At 31.1% G+C, this 14,084-nt stretch overlaps 1 protein-coding gene across 1 annotated transcript; it reads left to right on the forward strand.

The window, feature by feature from the left end:
- The first annotated feature begins 13,207 nt into the window (after positions 1-13,207).
- On the forward strand, positions 13,208-13,782 carry LOC112685102 (KRAB-A domain-containing protein 2-like). Its single transcript, XM_025556874.1, is given in 3 exon segments — positions 13,208-13,316; positions 13,319-13,390; positions 13,559-13,782. Coding segments are annotated over 3 exon segments (405 nt in total).
- The last annotated feature ends 302 nt before the right edge of the window (positions 13,783-14,084 follow it).

Below are 14,084 nucleotides of genomic sequence, written 5' to 3' on the forward strand. Positions count from 1 at the left end.
CGTTGATTATAATTATTACTGCTATCGCACAGGAAATACGTAAGCTCGTAGCTGCTCACGTGTGTTCGTACTGGCACATATTGGCTGTGTGTAATAAAATATTGATAATATTTCATTTGAAACGAAAAATGAGTAAACGAACGATGTTCGTATCGTTATTTTTTTATATATTTATTAAGGCTTCGACATCAAAGATCTTTAGCCTGCATTAAATTAATATAAATATGTATACATTTTAACATTTACAAATATTGACATGTTTAGTGTGATTACAATTTATGACTTATGTTTATATTGTAAAAGAATAGATTGATTGCGTCCGTATTGCCTTCGTTGAATGCTTGATGGAGTGTGGTTGGGTTTTTGAGGATCTTGCGGGCTTCAGTGTATTTGGTTTGATATTGATGAGAGGGTTCTCAGAGAGTCACTGATGATAATGCTGCATTATTCGGGTTTGAAGATAAGACAATTTTTAATGCTTCATAAATAGCGTAAGTTTCGTATTGTATATGGGATCGAGGGTACTTGGTACTTTTTTTTGCCGAATTGTAGATTATATCTCCATAGTCTATTGCTGAGAGAATGAGGACTTTGTAGACTGTGATTAGGCTATTTGTGTCGGCGCCCCAGTTATTATTTCCAAGTATTTTTAACGTTTTAATTCTTGATTAGCATTCCATTTTTAATTTTTTCAAATGAGGTTTCCAGGTGAGTTTGGATCAAAGATGAGGCCCAAAATTCGGATACTATTTGCAAAAGGGAGTTGTGTATTCATGAAGTTTAAATTTGGTAGGGAGTCCTTCTTCTTTTTATTGAAAATGATACATTGAGTTTTGGTGGTGGAGAAACTGAAACCAGTTTCAGAAGATCATCTGGCAAGAGAATCTAGTGCTTGTTGGAGGAAAAGAGCAGTAATTATAATTTGTGTTCCACTGAAATATATGCTGCAGTCGTCAGCAAAGAGGATGAATTTGGCTGGTTTTGGTAGATTGTTGCATATGTCGTTTATTGCTACCAGGAAGAGAATGACGCTAAGTACAGACCCTTGTGGAAGTCCATTTTCAATGATGAGTGATGATGAAATATTTTCATAGTCTTTGACGCTAAATGTTCGGTCTGTTAAGAAGTTTCTTATGAAGTTGAGGAGGTTGCCATTTATTTTCCATGATTGGAGAATTTTCAGTACTCTTTTTTTCCATACTGTGTCATATGCTTTTGTAATATCCAAGTCTATTATAATGAGGTGATGTTTATGTCTGAACGCTGAGCAAAAATCAGTATGTAATGAAGTTAGTGCAACTAATGTTGAATGGTTTCTTCTGAAACCACATTGTTCTATGGTAAGTAGTTTGGATGATTCTAAGGTCCAGATTAGTCGTTAATTTATTATTTTTTCTATTAGTTTACTTAGTATGTTAATCAGTGATATAGGTCTATAATTTTCAATGTTAAATTTACTTTTGTTGGGTTTTGGAATGGGGACTATATTTGCATGGTGCCATTAGCTTGGGAAAAAACTCTGGGATCATATTCTATTATATGTATGTGAAGGATGGTTTTAATTCCAATTAATGGAAGATTTTTTATAAATGAATACGGAATATTGTCAGGGCCGAGGCTTTTGCTTTTGCAGTTTTGAAGTGTTCATTGTTTTGGTCCATTAATGATGTAGGGATATCTGGATAGGAGTTTTTGAGAGTTATGAAGTCAGGATTGTAATTTTTTTCGCTATTTTTTTTATAAAAATAATTTGCAAAAGCTTCAGAGGCATTTATGAAGATGTTATTTTTTCTTGATTGTAAAGAAGGATATCAGGTAGGGTTTTGAATTTATTGCCTCTGATGGAGTTTATTTTGTTCCATATGATATTTTGAGGGATTTTGTGCTTTATAGATGACGTAAAATTTTGCCAGGATAATGTTTTACTTTTTTTTGTGATAAATCGTGCTATAGCTCTGGTTTTTTTAAGTTGAATGTGATCTGTGATGGATTTAGTTTTTTTTGTATCGGTTGAGACTTTTTTTGTAGTTTTTAATAGCATCTTGGCATTCTTTGTTCCACCATGGAACAGATTTTTTTTATGTTATTATATGTTTTTAGACAAATGGATAGGTTAGCTGCTTCTATAATAATGTTAGTGAATTTTCTGACTACTGTGTCCATTTCTAGTTGATTTCCGTATGAGTTTAAATCTAATGGGTTTTGATTAAGTTCAAATTCAATTTTTTCAGAGAAGAGATCCCAATTTGGATTTTTAAGGTTCCATTTTGTGGAGCATTTTTTTTCATTAAGGTGGTTTTGATACTGAATTCCAATGGGCCAATTGTCACTATCGCTGTAGGCTGGAAGTACTTGCCAGTCAAATAGTGTGGTGGAATTGATATTAGTGATTGTCAGATCTATTGCAGAGAAGTTACCGTTTGAAAAATTGTATCTAGTGGGTTCATTGTTGTTTAGTAGAATGAGTGTTTCTTTTTCTAAATATTCTTCAAGCATATGGCCTCTGTAGTCTGTGTAATTGCATCCCCATGAAGTATTGCAGCTATTAAAGTCACCCAAAAGAACGAATGGTTTAGGGAGCTGCTTAATAATATTCTTGAGGTGTTGCTTGGTGAAAATTTTACTATCAGTAATGTATATGTTGCATATACATATAGGTTTTTGTAGTTTGATTAAAGTTGCGATGGCTTCGAGGTCGTATATAATTGGGATGTTTTCAGAATCGATGGTGTCTTTGATGAAAGTAGCTACCCCACCGATTGCTCAGAGAGCATCTATTCTGTTTTTAAAATAACCGGTGTAATTTTTGATATATACTGAGTGATTGTTTTTAAGGTTGGTTTCTTGGAGACATAGTATTAAAGGTTGGAGATCGTATATAATGCGGTTGATGCCGATAGAACGTTTATAGAAACCGTTAATATTCCATTGTATAAATAAGGTCATAGAGAATGATGAAGTTTATTATATTTTTTGTTAATTAGTTTTCGGAAGGAGGAATACTTTGTAAAAGAAGGTTTGATAGTTTCGTTATATTAGTTTTTATGCTGCTGTCTGTTAATAAGGGTCTAATTTATTCGATTAAATTATGTACATTGGTTGCAGTTGATCCGACTTGGTTGCATAAATCATGAATATTTATGTTTTTGATTGAAAATTTTTCGACTATATATTTGAAAGAGTTTTTGTTGATAGATAAATCTTTATTTTGAAGAATAATTTTAGATGCTAATTCAAGTTGTTCGTCAATTCTATCTGTGTTGCAACGTGTGGATGAAGAAGATCTTGGTTTTTTTAGTTGTTTTTTTTTCTTTAGTAGCTTTGTTTTTTACTTGTGTGATATCAGGTATTTCCATATTAAAAGTAGAGGATATGGGAGATACTGGGGATGAGGTACATGTGGATGGAGGGGCTGGTCTTTTTTTGATGACTTAGTGATCTTGTGTTTCTGGTATGTTTGTATAATTTATGTTTAGCACGGTTGTGTCATTATCTTGGTTAGGCGTTTCCTTAGTATTAGTGGTTTTCTCAATAGTTGGAAGATATGTGGAGAATATGGTTAAATCGTCTTTTAGGGTGTCCATATTTTCAGGTAGAAATGAATTAGTACATGTCGTCTGACTTTCATTGGGCTTCTCGTTGATATCCAGGGGTTTTCCAGTAGTATGGTGGTTAATGTTATCTGTGGCTGTTAGTTCATTTGAGATGCCCGTTCACGGTTAAAATTAAGCTGGTATATGTTGTTTTACACGATGATAATACATGGCCTGTTTTTTTGCATAGGAAGCAAGTAATAGTGTCGTTGGTAATAAATATACGGTAAGTGGTATTATCTGAGGTAATCGCGATCGATCCGGGGAGTTTAGAAAAATCTTTATGTAGGGTTTATGTAGAGTTGTCTTCGGAAACTTGTGATGTGTGTGAATTTATTTAATTGAAAGCCTGCCTTGAGCGCGGTGATCGAAAATGTTATTTTTATGCAAGCTTCACAAGTGCTTCAATGATAATATTATTAGGAATGGCAGGATAGACATTTGATAAAATAATGCGTTTAGATGAGTTAATTAGTTTCCGTATAGGTATTTCAATACTGTCGATAAATATGGCTGAATGTTTGTTAATTATGTCATTAGCTATTTGCAGACTTTTGAGAAATATACAGAACCGGTTATTTGATATGCGTGACGCAGATATTATGTTGGTGGCATCGGTAATTTTATTGAGCGCAATTATATATTGAATTTGTTTAATTCCGTCTACTGAATTCAATACAATGACCTGATCCATTTTTGACGTAGAGGAGTTTGCAGTTGTTTCTGCGAAGTTTTTATCTTGGAAGTGGTTTATCGAAGAATGTGAGGTAGGATGAGAGTTGACTTGAGTTGTAGTGGTGGAATTAGATTTGTTGGTTTATGTTAATTGTTTATTAGAAGCTAGTAATTTTTCATTAAGAGATAGTTTGGTGGGGGTTTGCGAATTTAAGAGCGATGTTTCAGGCTGGGAATTACTCATTGCGAATAATCGCCGTTAATATTCATATTTAATTAGTATTAGATACAAAATGATCTGTCTTATAAATTAATGCAAGGAAAATAAAAACGCAGGTTGTGATAAGCAGGTAATGCTAAATACACACGTGTTGCTCGGTCGGAAGTCAAACACGAACTGGATGTTCGTATTATTCGATAGGTTATAACTGTTTAGACTACATAACCGTAGACTCCATTATTCTCACGTGAATGATACGTTTAAATCGTATTATTTCCGTATGAAAAAAAAAACATTTTTGAAATTCTACAACGAATCCGAAAGACTCCGTCAAAATATCAGCAAACTCGTTTTAACTTTCATTATAATTATAAAGTCTCCTACGCTGCGCGAATACTTCTTGCGACCAGTATTAGATCATCGTGTTGTGTTTCGGAACCCATTCACGACTTTTGACCTTTGTCAGCTTGAGCATGTCCAGCGAAAGTTTTTGAATTTGGCTACTTATTACAAATATATAAATAATATTATCTCGTCACTGCAGCTATCTTCTGTGTTCGTGCTATTAGTTTCGGTAACACTTGCGTGCGGCGGATAACGTGCTATGAACCTTAAATTGTTGATCGAATCTCTGCGCTGGGGAAGGGTCATCCTATAATTCTTCACGTCTTAGACCAAACTTCAAATTCACAGGAAACTACATGCTATATGATTTGTTAAGCCGATGTCTACACGACGGGTGCTTGCGTTTCACACCGTTAAAAAACATTACTGTTCGATGGTTATAATGTTTTAAGCGAGTGCTTTTCATTAATTTGTAAAATGTATAAAACCATTCTATTGTCGGGCCGCAAATTCACCACGGTTAATATACAAGTATAACGAGAAAATGTTCACAAAAAATGCTCACAATATGCACAGTTTGTGAAAATGTGTAGCATTACAACCAATTTGTGTAAATAAAGAACCGTTTGCGGTTAAAAAATTATAACTATAAACTATGGTATTAGAACCAAATTTAATAAGATGTGAGTTTGAATTTTTAATTTTTAAAACGTTTGCAATAAAAAAAATAAAAAAAAACCGTCTAAAATCTGAGAACGTTGAAGATTTCAAGTGTCTACAAATAGCACACATTTTATTAAAATTAAAAATGTAATGTATATTTGAATTTTTGAATTCAAATAGCTCCACTGTAAATAATTCGAATATCAGTATTCGATGTTACAATACCTATTATTATTAAACGTTTTGTGTTGCACGAAAACTTAAACGAATAATTTTTGTTACGTATTGTATTGTAGCATCGAATACTCAAATAACTTCCATCACTGATTAAAATATTTAAAAACTATGAAATATCTATGCAATGCTTGTATAATTATTCGATAGATATTTTGAGTAGCTATTGTTAATTTTGGTAGGGAAACAATCAAACAAACAACACGGCTTAATGGAAATTCGTTGACACATCCGAATTCATTAATATTACATTTTATTACGTGCATAAATCATATTTGCGAAATTCCAACAATACTTTTTTTTTTTTTGCTTCAGATATAATATCATGATAAAATATTGTATTCAATTTTCAATATTTAAGCATGAAAGTTGAATGTTTCATTAATTTTGAAGTACTAACATATTGCGAATTTTCATAATTTTATTTTTTTTTGTTTTATCTAAATTTAATATTTACGGTTGTAATTTGTTCTTTTGGATAAATGACAAAAATGTATTTTCATCGATCGATAAAACATGTAGACGGGGAACTTTATATTACATTTTTAAGATTTTTACCGAAATCATTTTATCGACTTTCGTGAACGTTCAAACCGATTTCATATGATTCATTTCTCGTCCAGTTGCCAGTGTCTATATCGAAATCGTGTGCACGGACACAAAATTAAAATAAAAAAATCGACATCGCAGTAAACCAAAAAGTTCCTAGTTTCACGCGAAAACTAACGCGCGTACGAAAAAACGTACCGGACCCATTAAAAGTCAGTTTACGGCGACGCGGTCTCGACCTCGAGCACATATGCACACGGTTATAATTATGGGATGGAACCGTGTACGAGTAGTGCATGCAGGACTGTAGCAAGGGGAGGGAGGCTAGAGGAGCCTACACCACGGGTGCAATTCCTGGGAGGGCGCAACAATGAAAAAAATTTCAATTATTATTAGTATTAGTATATTATTAGTTATTAGTAACTACAACTACTTATAACTTATTACTTATATGATTTATAAATATTATTGTTTATATATCTACTTATAATTATTATATATATATATATATATATTTTAACATATTATCGGATTTAAACAAAACTAACAAACGATTACACAATTATAAGGAAAAATTATTATTTATATCGATTTTGTAAAATATATTCAGTTTTTTGTGAGTTTTTTTTTTTATAAACTAAAATTCTTCAGGCCACGTTTCGTCCCGAGTGCACACGTGCCACTTAACTCGGCAACGTCTAATCCGTCGCGCGGTTAATCCGTAACGTTTCCTATTACAAATCCACCGGTTAAGTTTGCCGTGTACGCGACCGTACCACAGCCGACGTTTCACGTTTAATAACTCGTCACGCAGACACTGACAGTGCGGCGCGAAACGCATTAGCACGCCGAGACATTATCACACGAGCGATTATTATTAATGGACCGAAATTAATCATTTATCCGTTTGTCTCTGTCTTGTCATCGCGTACAATGTGCTTTCGCCACTAACAGACACTTGACTGCGGTTGCATTCACGCTCACCCGTTTGAAAAACGACATGTGCCGAAAACAATATTTCTATCCCGACCGAACCGGCTCCATACTCCGGAGGAATCTTAAGAAGAAATCATGAATTCTGACGTCACTCGAGCAACTACATGGTCGTATTTTTTTTTTTTTTTTTTTTAAATTTAAAATCTATCCAGCTCACATCGCACGGCGTTCATACGCTCACGCGATCATCTGATCGGAATATTTCGCGCAAACACAAACATACCGTAGCAATAATATAGTCTACACCTGTGTTACCTGATGTTTTTTTTAGATTTCATAAATATCTCGTCCTCCCCTCCACCGCGAAAATAAAAAAAAATATCGTCTAATTTGTATTTTATGCCATTAACAATTTTTAATTATAAACATGTATGTCTACTAAAAATATGATTTCGAATTGCCCACAGTAAAATAATTACATAAAAAAAAATACTAATGTAAACTACTTTGAGGTTAATGATTTTCTGTTAACAAAATTATATCTGGCTAATTGTACGTCAGAATCAATCTTTAATCTTCCTTTTCACATCGATTCCTGGGGTTTTTGGAAAATTGTTAAACAGTTGAATCGTACTAAAGTCTTTTTCGACTAGATAATATCAGACATATCAAGTTGATGAAAAAGCTATAATTAGTTACATCACTTCTTTCAAAAGTTAAAAGTAAATACAAGTTTTTGTTTGAACCAAAGAACTCGTATAATGAGAATGTAAGTGACAGAAAAATCGCCCACTCAACACCCCCTCAAAATTGGAACACTTCTTATGGAAGTGACAGCTTCCATTTTGAGAACTATTGGACAGTATTGTTATTTCGTATACGTAAGTGTTTCATATGCGATCTTAAGGAAATTAATTAATAAGTTAATACATTTAATTAAAATAATTTGGGTCCAACTGAAGCTTCAAAGAGGACTACCTTTTACCCAGGGATCAGCCTACCGGAATAGTTTTCTCAGAAGTAAGTTTGCACAAAATCCCTTCAACACATCACTCTATTAAAAGCCACCGGAGTCCCGTATGTTATTCACTGTTTAAAATTGTAAAAACCCAAAATTAACGAAAAGGCAATTAAGGATAAGAACAAGTAAGAGGAAGAAGAATAAGGAAGAAAGAAAGAAAAAGTAATGAGGAGTGAAGGTAATGAATATGGGACTAAATTGATTACCTTTTTCCTTGCTTAAAAAAGGGCTTTGAGAGTCACAAAGGTTAAAGGCCCAATAAGTGTATTTGGACAAGCTAAATAAGGTAATTGTTTTGGGTGTTGATATATCTACGTACAAAATAAACTCTTTATTTGTTGAACGATAGATAATGATTTTTCTATACGTAAATGTGTAACGTCAATAATATATACTATACAGGGTTTATTAATTAAATTTATATATATATAAAAAAAACTCCATAGTTTATGCGAACTGTCAATTAACGAACATGGATTAAAAATAATAGTCTGGAAATATAACAAAGGAATCTATTATCACAGGTTGTGTGTACAAATAATAATGATGATTTAAAATATAATTTTAGATATTTATCGAAAAAGACAATTTGAAAATGAAATACAAGGATTGTAAAGCATTTTTGACGCCAAACAGTTTTGATTACATGCTGCATCAAAACCTCAACGTTGTCGAACATTTCAATTTTTTTCTACAATGAGAAATAATAAAAATTAATAGACGATATTTCTTGAAATGTTTTTATTCATTGTTATTATAACTATGCATGCAAACTTATAAATTTGCAAAATTTTGTATTGTAAAAACATTCAGTATGTTGAAACAAATAAAACTGAATAAATATATAAAAACCTTTTGTTTATTTTTCTTCTTTAATGGTTTGTCTTACTACTATTTATTTTACAAAATTTTTACAACAATGAGTTTTACTGTTGCATCTGGTTATATAACATTATATTTATATTCTGTAAGCTTATTGAATGTTCAAAGACAAATATAAGATAGAATTATAAATTAATCAATATTTGTTAAAAATAATTTACTGTTCAACAATACAAAAAAGCTTCAAATTTATACTCTAGGTCTCGATTTACACATAATATATAACTATTATATATATGCGATTAATATATTGCCATAGTCGAATTCAAAAATACGTGTTACTCGTTAAGCAGTTTAAAAGTATATTAACAAAGATAAAATGGGGGTGATGAATCCATTAAAATAATTAAACTAAATAATATTGATGTAACTGACTAGATATTTATAATATACATAAACATACTTTATATACATATTTCTAACTTATGTAAATTTTCTTGTTACTTTCCGTTTTCAACTAAAAAAATTATAAAACAAGTTTCATATAAATAGCCATTCAAATTAAAGCTTGTTATTATTATTTAATTGTACTTTATTTTCACAGATACACTCCACGGTCATCCCCACAATCGAGTACCTATTATTTAAAATGAAATGTAGATCGATATTTTTGACTAAACAAATTTGTTCTTCAAGAAACTATACACGCCAGGCGTTGACCTATAATTGAATGTAGAGGTTTAAAATTGAATAGTGTTATGGAAGGTATATTTTTATTAAAATATAGTAATATTTCGTCCAAATCGTAAAATATGATGTTTATGACGAAGAGTGGCTGACTAAAAACCTACTGACTGTAAACTAATACTCCGGAAGATATAATAGTATAATGCCTAAGAAGATTTCGAATGAAAAAAGTCTGAGTGAATTGACTGTAAAAATTTAAGTCAAAAAAATCGAAACGAGGAGTTTCAGAATATGCGTTGTGGAATACGAAAAGGCCGTTAATACTTATATCGGGATGATGAACCAAAAAATTAAGTTTACAACTCGACGTAAATGTCAAAAACTTTATTGATGAAAGTGCTATTGAATACCGAATTATTATTATCATACAAATGAAAAGGAAAGTTCCCTTTTTTTTTTTCTTATGATTTATTAGAATCCTTATTTGAAGGTAGAAAAAAGTCTAGATTGACTTGGTTCTAATAAAATATAATAAATAGAAATTGATTCACTAAGAATATGAGTTTTGATGCTATTAAAATATTTATACGTATATATTCAACTTAAATGAACAGGTGGGAAAAAAAATTACCAAAAATATATTAAAACAGAATAAATAAATGATTTTTCATTTTTGACTACAATAATAGTAAATATAAACGGACGCGAGTGTTTCGGAGTACGTATATTTTATTTTACGTCACCGCATCATCTAAGGGATTTTTTGAGTTCATGTCGTAACAAAATCAGACAGTATATTCAATAAAACCTAAGCAAATAAAGTTGTCCCTTTGTGACGTTAATACACATTATTTTAGGTTTCTGTTAATTACTGTTTTCGAAATGCAACGTATATACGCGCACACAATGGTATTAAATACCCTTTAGCAATCCTTACATGCGATTTATTATTCCGGAGATGAATTTCATTCCCCAAATGTACCTTTTCAAATCAAGTAGAACGTTTGACCTTATAAAACGCACCGTTATAATAGGAACGTATGTATTTATACACGAACGCATATTCTACGACAAGGTCCTAACCAGGACCATAATGTTTAACGTGTAAAATAAACATGCAGTAAAAACAATACTATCGTAACGATACCAATGCATTTGATATATGGTGTAATAATATTGTTCTATCAAATTAAAAGACATTCAAATAAAACGTCGTAGTTATGACAACAATAATATTATGAAAAGGTATACGATAACTTCAATTCTCGGTTGTTCAACTGATAGCTGTTTACGTGGGGACGATACACGAACCGACTAATGTTTATAAAACATTTATTTGCACACGTTACGCACTTACTTATAGATACTGTGCGTTCCAGGATAGGTCCGTATAGGTATAATTGTACGTACTGAGTAAACAAGTAACAATTATTATCTTTTAAGTAGCATCACTATAGAATACGTGAACGTTCGACGTACTATTTACAGATTGAGTTTTCTGAATTTTCAATTTTTGTTCTACAATGTCTCAACGTTAAACAATATTGACCTACATTTAAGTACAAATTTTTAATTATTTTGGTAGCAAGTGTATATTTCCCTAACACAAATCGATTACTCTCCACCCACGACCGTAAACTCTTATTAAACTATTCTAGATAAGCGTAGTTTCAAAAACAGTTTTTCGTTTGTTCAGAACTTGTACATGTTGTATATGTTTCAGAAAAATAATCATTTCTGTTCTTTAACTGATATGCATACGATAATATATCGTTAACCACATACGTATCGGTTTTATTATAAAAATAATAATAATATATTATCGAACCGTTTGGAATTGAATTACTTGACCATTATAAATTTCACCAATTATTATATAGGTAAGAAAATATTTCTATTGTATGTGAATAATATTTTCACAGAACGAATTTGATACATTTTTTTCCTGTATAAATTATTAAAAAGTTTCATACTTGTTGAAGATAAAAGTATAAACTATAACTAATAGAGTAACTTTTTTCTTTCTTGAAAATACCATTCTAAACACTAAAAGAATACCAATCACAAGCTTTACAGAGTAGTAAATGTTATATTTATAGTTTATATTTCATCAATCATATCATTCAAATTTCACTACTAATAATAATTAATATTATTTTTCTACTTTGCTCGTAATTTATAATATATTTTATCTAATAAATATATATATGTTATGGTATAATACGAATACCGGTGAAAACTAAGATTTACCAGTAAATCCTAAGTTTTACCGACTGCGTTCAATAAATATCCGAAATTCGGACATTTACCAATTGATTTTGGTAAAACCTAGGATATACATTATTGTTTGGTCAAACCCCGAATTATTTTAGCAGTTCGGACTTTTACAAGCGAGTTATGGTAAATCTTAGGATTAATAATCAATGTTTGTAAAAGTCCGAATTATATATTTTTTCCGATTCTGTGATAATTCTTACCTGTATTTATTCTTGTGCATTGGTGTTAATATCAATAGTTTTAATTTATATACCTAATTAAATTTTTGACCAAGATACGAATTACAATAAAAGTTGTAAGCAATGATTCAATGATTAAGATATAGAACAGGTTTAATAGAAGAATAATTTAATAAATTGATATCAGGGCCAATTGCAGAAAGTAATTTTACGAGCAGTATTCGTTTTACAATAGTCGCGGTTAGTATTACGAGTATACACAGTATTCAATATGTCGTTTAAAATACGATTTTATGAAATTTTAAATGGTGTTGTGGAGTTAAAAAATGACAAAAATAATTTTTATTTAACTGAGGAAAAATATAATATATTTTTAAGTGAATTTAAAAAAGCTAAATCTGTTAGTATGAAAAAAACAGTTCACCATTGGTGACTTAAACGGTTTGATATTGTCAATATTGCTGGTGAAAAAAAACTGATTGTTCCGATGAATGACGACTCCGAAGTAATGCGTTATTATGTTCGATATAATGAGTTATATGAAATTATCTACGATGCTCATATTGCAACAGGTCATGGAGGTAGAAACCGGATTATGTATGAAGTTAATAGCAAGTACAAAAATGTTAACATTGAGGCAATAAATATTTATTTAAAATAATGTGAACTATGTCAAAAAAAAACATAGTACGCCCAAAAAAGGTCTTACTGTTAAACCAATTATACACACCGAAATTAATTCACGCTTTCAAGTAGACCTTATTGATATGCAGGCAAATTCTGATAACGATTAAAAATTCATAATACGAGTATTGTGAATATTACCCATATGGTGTATCAAGACCATTTAACAAAATTTGTTATTTTACGACCACTGAAATTTAAACGGGCTGAAGAAGTCGCATAGTGCTTACTCGATATTTTTACCCTTTTCGGTGCATCAGATATTCTCCACTCAGACAACGGGAGAGAGTTTGTTAATGCTATTATTACGAATTTATGTAGTATGTGGCCTGAAGTAAAGATAGTTCATGGAAAAGCTCGTCACAGTCAATCTCAAGGTTCTGTAGAACGTGCCAATCAAGATATAGAAAGTATGATTGCGACCTGGATGGAAACGAATAACACAAAAAATGGTCAGAATCTTTAAGATTCGTGCAAGCTATAAAGAACGGAGCTTTTCATTCCGGTACGTATTATTATGTACTATTGTATTCAAAGTAATACTAATTTAATTTCGTATTTATTATTTTTGTATAATATAATACATATTACAATTAATAAATTATATTTATTTATGTATAAATTATATAATTATATAAGTATATATTATGTAAGTATTTTTATACATGTCTAGGAATAAAACGCTCTCCATATGAAGCCAAGTTTGGAACTAAAATGAAAATGGGATTAGCAAGTTCAATCATTCCAAAAAATATATTAACAAACCTTCAAACAGAAGAAAATTTAGAGGGATTACTTACACACCCAAACTTAAAACCAATTAAAGTTGTCGAGATTGATGAAGAAATTGGAGTCGTCAAAGAACCTGTGGATTTAAAAAGGAACGAGAGAAATTGAAGATAATAAAATAACAGATCGCGTACAAAAAATTAAGTAACATCAAAACGAATCGCATATGGAACTACAAAAACAAGCCACAAAAATGATGTCAACATCAAGTGAACAAATGTCAAATGTATTAACTGGACAAACAGTTAAAATTAAAATCCCAGAAGTCGATAGAAGTAAAGTTGATGCTCGCACATTACTTGCTGTGGTATTACAAGTTGTGGATGGAGATTCTTAACATTTGGGTACAAAAGCGAGAACACTATCTCAACTATTTACTCGAAATCAGTTCACTCTGTGCGAAGAGAACT

The sequence above is a fragment of the Sipha flava genome, unplaced genomic scaffold (genome assembly GCF_003268045.1).
Source record: "Sipha flava isolate LNK unplaced genomic scaffold, YSA_version1 265_pilon_pilon, whole genome shotgun sequence".
Lineage (NCBI taxonomy): Eukaryota > Metazoa > Arthropoda > Insecta > Hemiptera > Aphididae > Sipha > Sipha flava.